This window comes from Equus przewalskii, chromosome 15 (assembly GCF_037783145.1).
Source record: "Equus przewalskii isolate Varuska chromosome 15, EquPr2, whole genome shotgun sequence".
Lineage (NCBI taxonomy): Eukaryota > Metazoa > Chordata > Mammalia > Perissodactyla > Equidae > Equus > Equus przewalskii.
In genome coordinates, this window is record NC_091845.1 from 37794345 (window position 1) to 37811072 (window position 16728).

At 37.7% G+C, this 16728-nt stretch overlaps 1 protein-coding gene across 38 annotated transcripts in view; it reads right to left on the reverse strand.

Annotated features, from left to right (window-relative positions):
* The window catches only part of DOCK3 (dedicator of cytokinesis 3), a 445464-nt gene that overhangs the window by 105127 nt on the left and 323609 nt on the right, over positions 1-16728 (reverse strand). For all 38 annotated transcript variants that reach the window (XR_011526962.1, XR_011526961.1, XR_011526959.1 and 35 more), the window contains one exon: positions 3506-3594. Coding sequence is in view for 34 of the 38 variants with exons in the window: in XM_070575184.1 (XP_070431285.1) it covers positions 3506-3594 (89 nt within the window). In the remaining 4 variants the exon portion in view is untranslated. The remainder of the gene's footprint in view (positions 1-3505; positions 3595-16728) is intronic.

Here is a 16728-nt window from a genome sequence, read left to right on the forward strand (position 1 = left end):
TTATCTGCAGTATCCTTACACAGCTATCACATCTTATCCTCTGGGTGAGCAGAAATCCACTGATCTAGGAGATGGCCTAGCTTGGAGTAGACAGGTGAGGATGGGACAGTTTTCAGAATTTGAGATGGTGGTTGGAGGGCAAAGGAAAAAAATCAGCGGGTGTACTCATCATTCTGCATAGGCAAGGATTTATTCAAGAATCCACTGACTGCCTTTCATCTCCTCACTTTCTGGCAATCAAATTGGCTTAGAGATGCAAAGTGCAACTTGTGAGGATGTAGACTGAAAGTGCTGTGAGAGTCACATCTAGCTTTCAAGCTATTCAAAAGGATCCTGAGCAGCTGCTTTCCACCTCTAAATGTGTCAAATAAGATGAAGAGAGCTTCAGTTTATGCAAGAGAGCAAGTGAAAAGGCACACAAAGAATGAAAGAAGTCACCAATGGAGGCTATAACAACTTCATCCTCTTTTGTAGGAGTTGGGATCCTGGAACTTCTGGGTCTTTTTTTTGCTTCTGAAACCCTGGGTGATTGAGGCACATTGCCAAATAATGCTAAAGCAGGACAGAAAAGCCTCTGTGAATAACTGAGAAAAGTGACCCACTCGCCTACCCAATATGCAAACAGTCCCTCAGCAACACTTGGTGTTCTACCTACAAATCATCCAGCTCTCACAAAAAGATCTTGAAAGTAACTAAGTCTATACAATGTCTCTGTTAATATGATCCCTGACACAAGAAAACTGTTTTCTTACTGAATTTCATCTCAGATTAAAGACTGTCGCATAAAAAAGTAACAGGACAAATTGATACCTGTATGGAATATTGGAGGGTTAGCAACCTGTCCCTGTCCCTCTTTACCTCCATCTCTTGTGGAAGAGGTGGACGAAGATTAATAATGTAAATTAATCTTAGCCCAAGATATGTAAATAAATCTGTAGTTAATAGTCCTTTAAAAATACATAGAAAACCAATGTGGTCAATTGCTTTGTTTGCCTTCATTTATTCTTAATGACCTTCATGCTACTGGAATTGCTAAAAGTTAGGTCTGTGGCTACATATCTAAGAGGCCAACAATGGAAATGAGGAGACATATATTAAAGCTGCATTTAAGAGAGTTACTGCTGAATGATACATTTACTCCCAGCATTAAAAACTAATGTAGAAATTCCTTCTGCATTTTTATATGATTTGACTTGAAGGGAAAGCATTAATGACTTCTGAAACAGAACTGCCAAGGCAATGAACTGTCCATGATGTTTAACAAAGATGAGTGACAGTTTACAGCAAAGTAAATTAATTTTTTATGAAGATGTATCTTTAATTAAGGAGACGAATAAAGACCTGAATTATTCCTTGAATAATCTACGAAATAATCTACGAAATTCTCTGACATGAAGATCCCAGGGCCCAGCAGTGAAAAACCCATGCTCAGAAGATTGGCAATAGAGGGGCAACGCCAGTGGCCTGGAGTGTGGAAACCTGGGCTCCCTGTTCAGTGACTAAGTCATTTCATTGAACATCAGTTTCTTCATTTATTTAAGGAGGGAGCCAAAACAGATAATTTCTAAGATCTCAACCAGCTTCCAAGTCAAGCCTTGCCAAGAAGCAGTTAGACACACACTTCAAAGGGAAGCAGCCTAGTTCTCCTCCTGGCTTTTCCACAGGTGCATGGAGACCTCCTCTCATGAGAGCTATCCTAACTGAGGCACTTTGAAGTCTGTGGTGCCCTCAGCAGAGAAGAACAGAAACCTTTCTAACACTGTTTAAAAGGCAAATGTCTGTGAAGTTTGCACAGGAACCACGACATTGAAGATGGCACAGTCCCTGCTCACTCTGGGGAGTGAGACAAAACTCAACATCTGAACCTGGTGAGGTGATAGTGAAAATTGCTCTTTCAGTTGTTTCTTTAATGTGCTATTACCATCATCTCTCTTTTAAAATGTTCTTCCTACTTTAACCATATCATGTCCCAAAAACTTGTAGCCAAGGGTAGCTCCTTATAAATCAACTAAGTAAATAAAGAACATTACAAATAGTGATGTGAACAGTAGTTTAAAAAATTGCTAGTAACTGTTCTGTATTTTAAAAAACAAGATTTATTTGACACTTGCTGTAGCCTAGTTTTAGGTGAGGAGTATGAACTCCCTTTCCCCTTCAAGCACACCGCATGGAGCTCCCTGGCATCCAGGCACATACATAAGTGAAAACAGTTACTTAAAAATTGTGAGAGCAGGGGGCTGGCCCAGTGGCGCAGCAGTTAAGTTCACACGTTCTGCTTTTCGGTGGCCCGGGGTTCATTGGTTCGGATCCCGGATGCAGACACGGCACCGCTTGGCAAAAGCCATGCTGTGGTAGGTGTCCCACGTGTAGAGTAGAGGACGATGGGCATGGATGTTAGCTCAGAGCCAGTCTTCCTCAGCAAAAAGAGGAGGATTGGCAGTAGTTAGCTCAGGGCTAATCTTCCTCAAAAAAAAAAAAAATAGTGAGAGCGGCCCTGAGGACCCCCATGCTACAAGGTTGTAGAGGAATCAAGTACTCCCAGCTGAGGGTCTCAAACTTTCAGCCTCTGGTGTAGAGCTGCTCTGAGGACCCTCCTAGCTGAATATCTGCTGACCCTGACAGGGAAAAAAAAAGTTCTCCGCAACTTTGGAAAACTGCCATGTCTTATAGTGGCTTTACACTGCTATTTAAGGCCAACTTTTTATTTACAACAAGTCTATGAAAGTTAACACGAAGAAGGTTATGTAATAGAAGTTATGAAATAATTTAGAGGTAAAAACTGTCAGGAGAAACACGGTTCTATGTAAATTTGATAGCTATCTTCAAAAGTATATAAAAGTTCATAGGCTTTTAAATAGCACTTCTAATTTAATCAAGAAATTAAAGTTCAATTGAGAAAATATAATCTTTCTAGTGGGTAGAATTGCACAGGATTTAGATGGAGATTATTTAAACAGGGTTTTAAAAGAAAAGAAGGGAAAAGGAAAAGAAGTTGAGCTAAGATGAAAGAAAGCTGCTTTGAAATAAAGATTTTCTAGTCTAGTTCCAGAATAACTAGATATTGGCAGACTAATCATTGATTCTCATTAGTGTCAGGCTTTCTTGGTGATGCTAACACTGAATAGGAATAGAAAAAGTAATATTAATATTTGTCTTTTTTGGGGGCTGTGTGTGTAATCTTTGTTCAGGAAAACACAGACTTCACAATGTGACAAATGCTGCAACACTTCTGTTCACTCTGGATTTAAATTGGAATTCAGGTTACCTATCAAAGCACATGAATCCGTCATAAAAAAATCAGGAAATGTATTTTGGTGGGAAATAATTTGGGAAGGTCTCAAATTATCACAAAAAGAAAGAATAGAAAGTGCCTGAACAGGAGAATAAAGGTCTGTAGGGAACTGAACTTTATGTATGGCAACTGATCGATACAAATCAATTTAGGTGTGTATGATCAGTGACTACAAATGTAACACAAAGTCTTCTAGCCAGAGAAGTACATCACCATGGCTGGCGCTGGGGGCAGAGTACTTGGCACTGGACTTGCGGATGATATTCTCGTGGATCTGGGACCACTCACTCTCGTTGTTGCACCTGCAACAGAAGGACAGACATTATGACTCTCAAGGGTTTTAAACATCTGGTCTGATGTTCCACTGTGTAACACTAAGTTTGAAGGGAAACTTCAAACTCTCTTTCCTAAAGAAATGAATGTATGTTCTACCAAATTTAGCAAGGCTTCTTTTCTGTCTAAGGCACACAGAAGATTTACACTTGGGGAAAGAACAGAATCTCTAAAATGAATCTCTATAAATATTTTTTAAGTGGCAAAATATCCTGTTCTCTAAAGTAGCACTCTCCCATGTGACAATTTCTTTTTAGTCCCTTACAAACACACACACACACACACACACACACACACACACGCACAAAACTAGGCTCCAGAGGGAACTTTCTGATACAGAAAAAAACAGTTTTTCTCGACAAGTACTACTTACAAGTTTAGAAACTTCCATACTGGCTTTACAATGTCATTATACTAGCCCTAGAGGAAAACCCTGCTGAGCTCAGGGTAATCTAGATATTTGTTTGTGGCTTTATTTCAGCCAGACCAAGATAAGAAGAAAAGTTTGGAAGAGTAGTAGGTTTGGTTCACTGTGAAAGTCTTTGTTGTCAAGGGGAAGGAAGACTTAGTAGAGAAGGCTGGATGCCTAAATATGTAAGAATTAAGTTCTTTCCTAGGGACTTTGGGATTGGGACAAAAGAGAGAATGGAGGAGCAACACTGCACCTCTAATTCCTGACATTTTAGTCTTCCCCTCTAAAGGGAAATTCCAAAAGGACTGCAACCATGCAACCATTTGGTATAGCTTAGGAAGAGAGACTAGGAATTCCTCATCCTAATGCAGACACCTCAAAGAAATAATTGCAATGAGATTTAGGTCCTCTCTTGAAAATTTTTATGTGACACTGGGAGTCCCCATAGCCTTCACCCCAGCCCTTCCTCAGTTGGAAGGTACAAACCCACTGACCCCAGAAAACAGGACCCACACACAAAGGAAAACCCACAGAATCTTTCCATGGTTACTCAGAAGTGTGCGGTCCAGCACAGCCACTTCCAAGAAGAAACCCCAGTAAGAGTTATATCATGTGCCATCAACAGTGTGAAGCACAACTGGTTTCTAAATAAAAGGTTTGTATAGTGACGATTCAGAGATAAAGGAGGATGGTCACTACCTTAATTTTGTTACTCAATCAGTGGCTGTTCGGACTCCTTAGTCAGTATAAATAAGCTTCACTCATGCAGAGATGTTGCAAAGAATTGTCAAAGATGAGGTTCTCACAGTTCAGAGCTGTGAGGATAACTTCCTGCTTGCAGAATTCTTTCCCAACAAAGGAAGGGGGAAAGTGGTCTTTAAAATGATCACTTGTGATTTAGCAACTCAGTTGGAAATCAAAAGTGAGATGTGCTGGCAGCAGCACATCCAGCCCTTCCTGTCTGACATGCACACTGTCTCATCTCTTCCAACCAGTCAATACATCAGAGAAGTGCCCAGCGGGTGAGGATTCAAAGGCATGTCTTGCTGTCAGATTTTTGTCACTTTCTAGGTTTGCAAGATCAGTAGTTACTTTAACAGAAATCTGACTACAGTTTGTCATAAATAACATACTCCTCTCATTTCAAAAGACGAGTCTTGGAAATTTGCTCCCTCCCTCCAATATATGGTGTAATTTTACTATTTCTCCAACAAAACACTCACTGGCTCCTTGGCAGTACAGTGGAGCTGGTGCTTTCTTGACCACATCGACAGTGAACAATGTGTATTATTCACTCGCATGTACCTTTCTACCCAATACACACATACTCACATATAATTCAGATGCCTGGCAACAGATAGCTTGTTGCTGCCGTTCCTCCCGCTTTGCACACCCTTAACTATTGGTGGTCTTCACAACTCTACCTTCAGCCCATTTCTTTCTTACCCTACAAGCTTTCCTGGGCAATCCCACCCTACTCCATAGTTTCAATCACCACCAGAAGCTGCCAAGCCCCAAAATAGTGTCTCCAGCACAGACGCATGCTAAGCTCCTGACCTGCATGGCCACAGGGGAGCTTATCATCTCTCCCTCACCTGTCTGCTCCCAGAGACTCCCTCTCACTGAGTGAAACACACTAGTTCACTAAACCAGAACACTTCTAGCTGTTGCTATGTCCTACAAATTTTGTTATCTTAAAATCTGCCACATCTGACCCCTTCTCTTCATGCTCTTGGTTCAGCCATTTATCATCTCTCTTCTGAATCAGTGTTATCACCTCCTATCTGGCCTTTCAAACTCCCTTTCCAGAATGCCCCAATGAGCTACTCAAGTCATCTGAAACTAAGTGGATGTGGTGTTATCAGCATATTTTAACCAAACACTAGGATATTTTGTAAGGAAAAGTTATAAATGTAAGCATTTATTAAATAATCTGAGTTGTGATTACAGTGAGGTATGATTATGTCATATCCAATCAAATAAATATTTAGAGCACTATTACTGATGTCAATAGTTTGTCCTCAATCATAAGAAGCATGAGGGATTGTGATCTAGAAGAAGTCTGTGTGCCTCTGTGGCAGTCCACTTCCCCCACAGAGGAAACGACAAGCAAAGGCAATGAAGCAGCACTTCAATACTATGTGTCCAGGGATTTTACCCAAGAAATAAGTCAGAGGGATGAGAGGGTTTTGGTATTCTCCAAGGGATCTCCAAGCATTCAGAAGCACCAGAGTAGATGTGCAGGTTCTGCTCAACAAAGAGAGTTCAAAATACTCTTCTTATTCACTCATGTATCAGAGCACACTTTACTATTTGCCTCTTCCCTAATACCTCCGTATCTTCTTGATTTCTGTGTTTCTGATGGGTATTCACCCAACTTTCTTCTCATCTTTCTCCATGGTGAGCAACTCAAAAAAGTATCCAAGAAATTTTAGATGGTTTGTAACACCTGTAAGTTTGTATTTTTAGAAGATTGCCTACTATAGGCAAATGATGATTGGGATATTTTCCCATATTTTATTTCACTTAATTCTCATAATCCTATAAGATAGGTATTATCATTTTACTGATGAGGAGAGTGAGGTGGAGCTGGAGTCTAAATGTAGGTTTGCCTGGTCCTGAAAGCAGGGCCAGGGGCAGGCAGGCAATAGAGAGGAGAGGCTACAAAGTACCTTAACCCTGAAAACCTTTTACTCCTGCCCAGGTTTCAGAGTACTTGTCTCCCCGCCATCAGTCAACATGCCCATTTTGTCTACTTTCACCTAACTGGAACTATTCAGTCTTGACTATGGCTTAAAACAATTTAGAGCAAAAACTCCAAAATTCCATACAAAATTCTTTCTCTTTGTGACCTGCTTTATTTTGGCCTTATTTGGTTGAAAGTCCTAATAAGCTAGAAAATAGGCAATAACCTACAGACTTAGGAACACTACTGATGCTGACCACCAGTTCATGCAGTCCTTACTTGTAGTGCAAAAGAAGAGAGAAGCATCAAGAAGAATAAAGAAAAACCACATGCATTCTCATAAAAATGGGCTAAGTGAGCAGTCTCTAAGATCAAGCTGATACAATGAACCAATCTGATTCATTCTGGATGGGCTCTTACAGGCTATGAGAAATTGCCTTTTTATTTACGAAAAACTTGAACGATTTCTTATTTTAGTATTTATACATGCTTATTTTAATACAGACAATTGAAAAAAGACAAGTAGAATACATAAAATTATAGTGCTTTAGATACTTTTTTTATTGAGATAGTGGTTTATAACATTATATAAATGTCAAGTGTACATCATATTTTGATTTCTGTATAGACTGCATTGTGTTCATCACCAAAATCTAGTTGATATCTATCACTGAATACATGCGCCCCTTTATCCCTTCCACCCACCCTCTCCCCTTCCCCTCCAGTAACCACCCATCTGTTCTCTATATCTATGTGTTTGCTTATTTATGTTCCACATATGAGTTAAATCATATGGTAATCGTCTTTCTTCGTCTGACTTATTTTGCTTGGTATAATACCCTCAAGGTGCATCCATGTTGTCGCAAATGGCATGATTTTGTCTTTTTTATGGCCGAGTAGTATTCCATTGTATATATATGTGTGTGTGTGTGTATATATACACACACATACACACATATATACACATACCACATCTTCTTTATCCATTCACCCATTGATGGGCCCTTAGGCTGCTTCTAAGTCTTGGCTATTGTGAATAATGTTGCCATGAATATAGGGGTTCATCTATCTTTTAGTATTAATGTTTTCATATTCTTTTGATAAATACTCAAAAGTAGAAAAGCTGGATCATATGGTATTTCTATTTTTAATTTTTTGAGGAATCTCAATACTGTTTTCCATAGTGGCTGCACCAATTTACATGCCTATCAGCAGTGTATGAGGGTTCACCTTTCTCCATATCCTCTCCAATACTTATTTCTTGTCTTTTTAATAATACTCACTCTGACAGGCATGAGGTGATGTCTCATTGCAATTTTGATTTGCATTTCCCTAATAATTAGTGATGTTGAACATCTTTTCATGTGCCTGTTGGCCATCTATATACCTTCCTTGGAAAAATATCTGTTCAGATCCTCTGCCCATTTTTTAATAAGGTTATTTTGTTCTTGTTGTTAGTTGCATGAGTTCTCTATATATTTTGGATATTAACCCCTTATTGGATATATGATTTCCAAATATCTTCTCCCAATTGGTTGTCTTTTTGTTTTGTTGATGGTTTCTTTTGCCATGCAGAGGCTTTTTCATTTGATGTAGGTAGTCCCATTTATTTTTCTTTTGTTTCTCTTGCCCAAGGAGACGTAATCAAAAAGATACTGCTAAGACTGATACCAAACAACACACTACCTACGTTTTCTTCTAGGAGTTTTATGATTTCAGGCCTTAGATTCAAGTGTTTAGTCCACCTTGAGTTAATTTTTGTGTATGGTGTAAGTTACTGGTCTACTTTCATTCTTTTGCATGTGGCTGTCCAGTTTTCCCAACATCATTTATTAAAGAGACTTTCCTTTTTCCATTCCATGCTCTTGGCTCCTGTGTGAAAATTAGCTGTCCACAAATTTGTAACTTTATTTCTGGGCTCTCAATTCTGTTCCATTGATCTGTGTGTCTGTTTTTTTGCCAGCACCATGCTGTTTTGATTACCACAGCTTTCTAGTACATTTTGAAATCAGAGTGTGTGATACCTCCAGCTTTGTTCTTTTTTCTCAGGATTGCCTTGGCTATTCAGGGTCTTTTATTGTTTTATATACATTTTAGGATTCTTTGTTCTATTTCTGTGAAAAATGTTGTTGGGATTCTGATTGGGATTGCATTTAATCTTTAGATTGCTTTAGGTAATATGAACATTTTAACCATGTTAATTCTTCCAATCCATGAGCATGGAATATCTTATTTCTTTATACTGTCTCCAATTGATTCCAATAATATCTTATAATTTTCAGTGTATAGGTCTTTCACCTCCTTGGTTAAATTTATCCCTAGGTATTTTATTCTTTTTGTTGCAATTGTAAATGGGATTGTATTCTTGATTTCTCGTCCTGCTAGTTAGCTGTTAAGTGTATAGAAATGTGACTAATTTTTGCATGTTGATTTTGTACCCTGCAATTTTCCTGAATTCATTAATTATTTCTAATAGTTTTTTGGGGGAGTCTTCAGGGTTTTCTATACATATAATCATGTCATCTGCAAATAGTGACAGTTTTACTTCTTCCTTTCCAATTTGGATATCTTTATTTATTTTTCTTGCCTAATTGCTTGGCTAGGAATTCCAATACTATGGTGAATAAGAATGGTGAGAGCAGGTATCCTTGTCTTGTTCCTATTCTTAGAGGGATAGCTTTCAATTTGTCACTGAGTATGATGTTAGCTGTAGGTTTGCCATATATGGCCTTTATCAAACTGAGGTACATTCCTTCTATTCCCATTTTATTGAGATTTTTTATTGTAAATGGATGTTGAATCTTGTCAAATGCTTGCTCTGCATCTACTGAGATGATCATGTGATTTTTATTCTTCATTTTGTTAATGTGGTGTATCACAATGATTGATTTGCAGATGTTGAATCATCCCTGAGTCCCTGGAATAAATCTCACTTGATCATGGTGTATGATCCTTTTAATGTATTGTAGTATTTGATTTGCTAATATCTTGTCAAGAATTTTTGCATCTACCTTCATCAGTGATACTGGCCTGTAATTTTCCTTTTTTCTGTTGTGTCTGCTTTTGGGAGTAATGGTGGCCCCATAAAATAAGTTAGGAAGTGTCCCCTCCTCTTCAATTTTTTGGAAGAGTTTGAGGAGGATAGGTATTAAATCCTCTTTAAATGTTTGGTATAATTCACCAGAGAAGTCATCTGGTCCTGGACTTTTGTTTTTTGGGAGGTTTTTGATTACTGTTTTAATCTCTTTACTAGTAATTGATCTATTCATAGTCTCTATTTCTTCTAGATTCAATTTTAGGAGGTTGTATGATTCTAAGAATTTATCCATTTCTTCTAGGTTATCCAATTTGTCGGCACACAGCTTTTCATGGTATTCTCTTATAATCCTTTGTATTTCTAGGGTATCCATTATAATTTCTCCTCTTTCATTTCTGATTTTATTTCTTTGAGTCTTCTCTTTTTCTTAGTGAATCTAGCTAAGGGTTGTCAATTTTCTAATCTTTCCAAAGAACCAGCTCTTACTTTCATTGATCTTTTCTATTATCTTTTCAGATTCTGTTTTATTTCTGCTCTGATTTTTATTATTTTCTTCCTTCTATTGACTTTTGGTTTCATTTGTTCTTCTTTTTCTAGTTCCTTTAGGTGTACTGTTAGATTGAGATTTTTCTTGTTATTTGAGATAGGCCTGTATTGCTATAAACTTCCCTCATAGTACTGCTTTTGATGCATCCCACAGATTTCAGTATGTTGTGTTTGCATTTTCATTTGTCTCTAGGCATTTTTTGATTTCTCCTTTGATTCCTTCATTGATCCAATAATTGCTCAGTCTCTACATATTTGTGACTTTTCTAGCTTTCTTCTTGTAGTTGATTTCTAGTTTCATACTACTGTGGTCAGAAAAGATGCTTGACATGATTTTAATCTTCTTAAATTTGGAGACTTGTTTTGTTTCCCAACATATGGTATATCTCTGAGAATGTTCCATGTGCACGTGAGAAGAATGTGCATTACACTGCTTTTGGATGGAATATTATATTTGTATCTACTAAGTCTATCTGACCTAACGTTTCATTTGAGGCCACTGTTTCCTTGTTAACTCTCTGTCTGGATGATCTATCCATTAATGTAAGGGGGGGTATTAAAGTCCTCTACTTTTATTGTGCTGCTGTCAATTTCTCCCTTTAGGTCTGTTACTAGTTACTTTATATACTTGGTGGGCCTATGTTAGGTGCATTTATATTAAGGAATGTTATGCCTTCTTGGTGGAATTTCCCTTTTATCATTATATAAAGTCCACCTTTGTCTCTTACCATCGTTTTCGGCTTGAAATATATTTAGTCTCATATAAGTATAGCTACACCCACTTTCTTTCTGGTTGCCATTTCTTTGGAGTATCATCTTCTATCACTTCATTTTGAGCCTACATTTGCCTTTAGAGCTAAGACAGGTCTCCTTGAGGCAGTATATTGTTGGATCTTGATTTTAAATCTATCCACTCACTCTGTGTCTTTTGATTGGTGATTCAATCCATTTACATTTAGGGTGATTGCTGAGACATGAGGGTTTAATACTGCCATTTTATCTTTCATTTTATGGTTGTTCTATATTTTCATTGTTTCTTTCTCCTTGTGTTTCCGTGTGCCATTTCAGTTTGGTGGTTTTCTGTCACGTGTTTCTCACTTTCCTCTCTTCTTATGTTTCATGACTGCTCTGAATTTTTATTTTGTGGTTATCATGAGGTTTGTACAAAAGATCTCATAGATGAGGTAGCCCCTTTCTTTATTTTATTTTATTTTATTTTATTTTTATTGAGTTAATGATAGGTTACAATCTTGCGAAATTTCAGTTGTACATTAATGTTTGTCATTCATGTTGTAGGTGCACCACTTCACCCTTTGTGCCCACCCCCCACCCCACCTTTCCCCTGGTAGCCACTAAACTGTTCTTAGTCCATAATTTTAAACTCCTCATATGAGTGGAGTCATACACAGATTATCCTTCTCTTGCTGGCTTATTTCACTTAACATAATTCCCTCAAGGTCCATCCATGTTATTGCAAATGGAATGATTTTGTTCTGTTTTGCAGCTAAGTAGTATTCCATTGTATATATGTACCACATCTTCTTTATCCATTCGTCTGTTGATGGGCACTTAGGTTGCTTCCACGTCTTGGCTATTGTGAACAGTGCTGCAATAAACATTGGGGTGCATGGGATTTTTGGGATTGCTGACTTCAGGGTCTTTGAATAAATACCCAGTAGTGGGATGGCTGGATCGTATGGTAGTTCTATTTTTAGGTTTTGAGGAATCTCCACACTGTTTTCCATAGTGGCTGCACCAGTTTGCATTCCCACCAGCAGTGTATGAGGGTTCCTTTTTCTCCGCAACCTCTCCAACATTTGTTGCTATTAGTTTTAGATATTTTTGTCATTCTAACGGGTGTAAGGTGATATCTTAGTGTAGTTTTGATTTGCATTTCCCTGATGATCAGCGATGATGAGCATCTTTTCATGTGCCTATTGGCCAGCAGTATATCTTCTTTGGAGAAATGTCTGTTCATGTCTCCAGCCAATTTTTTGATTGGGTTGTTTGACTTTTTGTTGTTGAGTTGTGAGAGTTCTTTATATATTATGGATATTAAGCCTTTGTCAGATATATGACTTGCAAATATTTTTTCCCAGTTAGTGGGTTGTTTTTTTGTTTCAATCCTGTTTTCATTTGCCTTGAAGAAGCTCTTTAGTCTGATGAAGTCCCATTTGTTTATTCTTTCTATTGTTTCCCTTCTCTGAGAAGGCATGGTGTCGGAAAAGATCCTTTCAATACTAATGTCAAAGAGTGTACTGCCTACATTTTCTTCTAGAAGCCTTATGGTTTCAGGTCTCACCTTTAGGTCTTTGATCCATTTTGAGTTTATTTCTGTGAATGGCGAAAAATAAGGGTCAATTTTCATTCTTTTACATGTGGCTTTCCAGTTTTCCCAGCACCATTTGTTGAAAAGACTTTCTTTTCTCCATTGTATGCCCTCAGCTCCTTTGTCAAAGATTAGCTGTCCATAGATGTGTGGTTTTATTTCTGGGCTTTCAATTCTGTTCCATTGATCTGTGCACCTGTTTCTGTACCAGTACCATGCTGTTTTTATTACTGTAGCTTTGTAGTGTGTTTTGAAGTCAGGGATTGTGATGCCTCCCGTTTTGGTCTTTTTTCTCAGGATTGCTTTAGAAATTCGGGGTCTTTTATTGCCCCATATGAATTTTAGGATTCTTTGTTCTAATTCTGTAAAGAATGTCATCGGGATTCTGATTGGGATAGCGTTGAATCTGTAGATTGCTTTAGGTAGAACGCACATTTTAACTATGTTTATTCTTCCAATCCATGTACATGGAATGTCTTCCCATCTCCTTATGTCATCATCCAATTCTCTCAGAAAGGCCTTGTAATTTTCATTATATAGGTCCCTTCACTTCCTTAGTTAAATTTATCCCAAGGTATTTTATTCTTTTTGTTGCAATTGTGAATGGTATTGTGTTCTTGAGTTCTTTTTCTGTTGCTTTGTTATTGGAGTATAGAAATGCTACTGATTTATGCAAATTGATTTTATACCCTGCAACTTTGCTGTTGTTGTTGATTACTTCTAACAGTTTTCCAATGGATTCTTTGTGGTTTTCTATATATAAGATCATGTCGTCTGCAAACAGCGAGAGTTTCACTTCTTCCCTCCCTATCTGGATTCCTTTTATTCCTTTTTCTTGCCTGATTGCTCTGGCTAGGACCTCCAGTACTATGTTAAATAAGAGTGGTGATAGAGGGCATCCCTGTCTCGTTCCTGTTTTCAGGGGGATGGCGCTCAGTTTTTGCCCATTGAGTATGATGTTGGCTGTGGGTTTGTCATATATGGCCTTTATTATGTTGAGGTAGTTCCCTTCTATGCCCATTTTGTTAAGAGTTTTTATCATAAATGCTGTTCAATCTTGTCAAATGCCTTCTCTGCATCTATTGAGACGATCATGTGGTTTTTATTCCTCAGTTTGTTGATGTGGTGTATCACGTTGATTGATTTGCGGATGTTGAACCATCCCTGTGTCCCTGGTATGAATCCCACTTGATCATGATGTATGATCCTTTTGATGAATTGCTGAATTCGGGTTGCCAAAATTTTGCTTAGAATTTTTGCATCTATGTTCATCAGTGATATTGGCCTGTAGTTCTCTTTTTTCGTGGTGTCCTTGTCAGGTTTTGGTATCAGCGTGATGTTGGCCTCATAGAATGTGTTAGAAAGTGTTCCATCTTCCCTACTTTTTTGATATAGCTTGAAAAGGATAGGTATTAAATCCTCTTTGAAAGTTTGGTAGAATTCCCCAGGAAAGCCATCTGATCCTGGGGTTTTATTCTTTGGGATGTTTTTGATTGCTGTTCAATCTCTTTCCTTGTGATTGGTCTGTTCAAATTGTCTGCCTCTTCTTGAGTGAGCTTTGGGAGATTGTAGGAGTCCAAGAATTTATCCATTTCCTCTAGGTTATCCATTCTGTTGGCATATAGTTTTTTGTAGTATTCTCTTATAATCCGTTGTATATCTGCAGGGTCTGTTGTTATTTCTCCTCGCTCATTTATGATTTTGTTTATTTGAGCTTTCTCCCCTTTTTTCTTTGTAAGTCTGGCTAGTGGTTTGTCAATTTTATTTATCTTCTCAAAAAACCAGCTCTTTGTTTCATCGATCCTTTCTATTGCCTTTTTTGTTTCAATAGTATTTATTTCTGCTCTGATTTTTATTATTTCTCTCGTTCTGCTGACTTTGGGCTTTATTTGTTCTTTTTTCTCTAGTTCAGTTAGGTGTACTTTAAGATTGCTTATTTGGGATTTTTCTTGTTTGTTAAGATGTGCCTGTATTGTGATGAATTTTCCTCTTAATACAGCTTTTGCTGTATCCCATATGAGTTGGTATGGCATGCTATCATTTTCATTTGTTTCCAGGTATTTTTTTATTTCTTCTTTAATTTCTTCAATGATCCATTGCTTGTTCAGTAGTGTGTTATTTAGTCTCCACATCTTTGTGCCTTTCTCAGCTTTTTTCTTGTAATTAATTTCTAGCTTTATAGCACTATGATCGGAGAAGATGCTTGTTATCATTTCAATTTTTTTAAATTTGTAGAGGCTTGCCTTGTTTCCCAACATATGGTCTATCCTTGAGAATGTTCCATGTGCACTTGAGAAGAATGTGTATTCAGCTCTTTTAGGGTGAAGTGATCTATATATGTCTATTAAGTCCAATTGTTTTAGTTTTTCATTCAGCTCCACTATTTCATTGTTGATTTTCTGTCTGGATGATCTGTCAATTGATGTGAGTGGGGTGTTGAGGTCCCCTACTATTATTGCGTTGTTTTTAACATCTTCCTTTAGGTCTGTTAATAGTTGCTTTATGAATCTTGGGGCTCCTGTGTTGGGTGCATAGATATTTATAAGCGTTATTTCTTCTTGATGAAGTGTCCCTTTGATCATTATATATTGTCCCTCTGTGTCTCTCTTTACCTGTCTTATTTTGAAATCCACTTGGTCTGATATGAGAATTGCAACACCTGCCCTTTTTTCCTTGCTATTTGCTTGAAGTATTGTCCTCCAGCCCTTCACCCTGAGTCTGTGTTTGTCCTTGGGGCTGAGGTGTATTTCCTGGAGGCAACAAATTGTTGGATCTTGTTCTTTAATCCATTTTGCCACTCTGTGTCTGTTTATTGGAGAGTTCAATCCGTTTACATTGAGAGTGATTATTGATGCATGTGGACTTAATGCTGTCAATCTGTCGCTCATTATCTTGTTTTCCTGCCTTTCTTTTCCTGTGTGCTTTAGACTACCCATTTAATACTGCAATTTCTTACGCTGGGTTTCTTAGATTTTTCCTTATTTATGATTTGTCACTCTTTTCTGTACTTTATTTTAGTGTCCACCTTGAAGTTTGTATTTAGAATCTCGTGTATAATATAGTCTATTCTCTGGTGGTCTCTTACTTACTTGACCAATATGGATTTAGACCCTTTGCTCTTCCCCTCCTAAATAATTATTTTCATTTCTTATTCCAACTCGTGTTACGAATTTGTAGTTAGAGTGATAAGATCGTCCTTGCTTTGGTAGTTTCCTTACCTTTACCCTAGTGCTATAGTTGAATATTTGCTATCCTGTTCTGGTTCTATCCACCAGTCTCCCTAGTCTGTGGATTGTGACCCCTTTCTCCCTTTTTTCTTTTTTCAGGTATGAGAGCCTTCTTGAGGATTTCTTGTAGTGGAGGGCTTTTAGTTACAAATTCCCTTAACTTTTGTTTGTCTGGAAAAGATTTAATTTCTCCCTCATATCTGAAGGAAATTCTTGCTGGATAGAGTATTCTTGGCTGAAGACTTTTATCTTTTAAAGCTTTGAATATGTCACTCCATTCTCTCCTAGCTTGTAAGGTTTCTGTAGAGAAACCCGCTGACAGTCTGACAGGGGCTCCTTTATAGGTTATTCTCTTCTTTTTTCTTACTTCCCTGAGTATTCTTTCCTTATCTTTCCTTCTTGCCAATTTTACTACTATGTGCCTTGCAGTAGGTCTTTTTACATTGACAAATCTAGGAGATCTGAAAGCTTCCTCTACACACATTTCTCCCTCAATCCCTAGATTTGGGAAGTTCTCTTCAATAATTTCGTTAAGCATACTTTCTACTCCATTTTCCTTTTCCACATTCTCGGGAATTCCTATGATCCTTATGTTCTTACTCCTCATTGAATCCACTATCTCGCGGAGATTTTCCTCATTTTTTTAAATTCTTAGTTCTCTTTCTTCCTCTGGAGCCATTCAGCACGTCTATCTTCAATTATGTTAATTTTCTCTTCTATGGTATCTACACGGGCATTCAGGGAATCCGTATTCTGTTTTATCTGGTCCATTGTGTTTTTCATCTCTAGTAATTCTGTTTGATTCTTCTTTATGATTTCAATCTCTTTTGTGAAGTAACTCCAGAACTTGGCTTGTTTCTCTATCT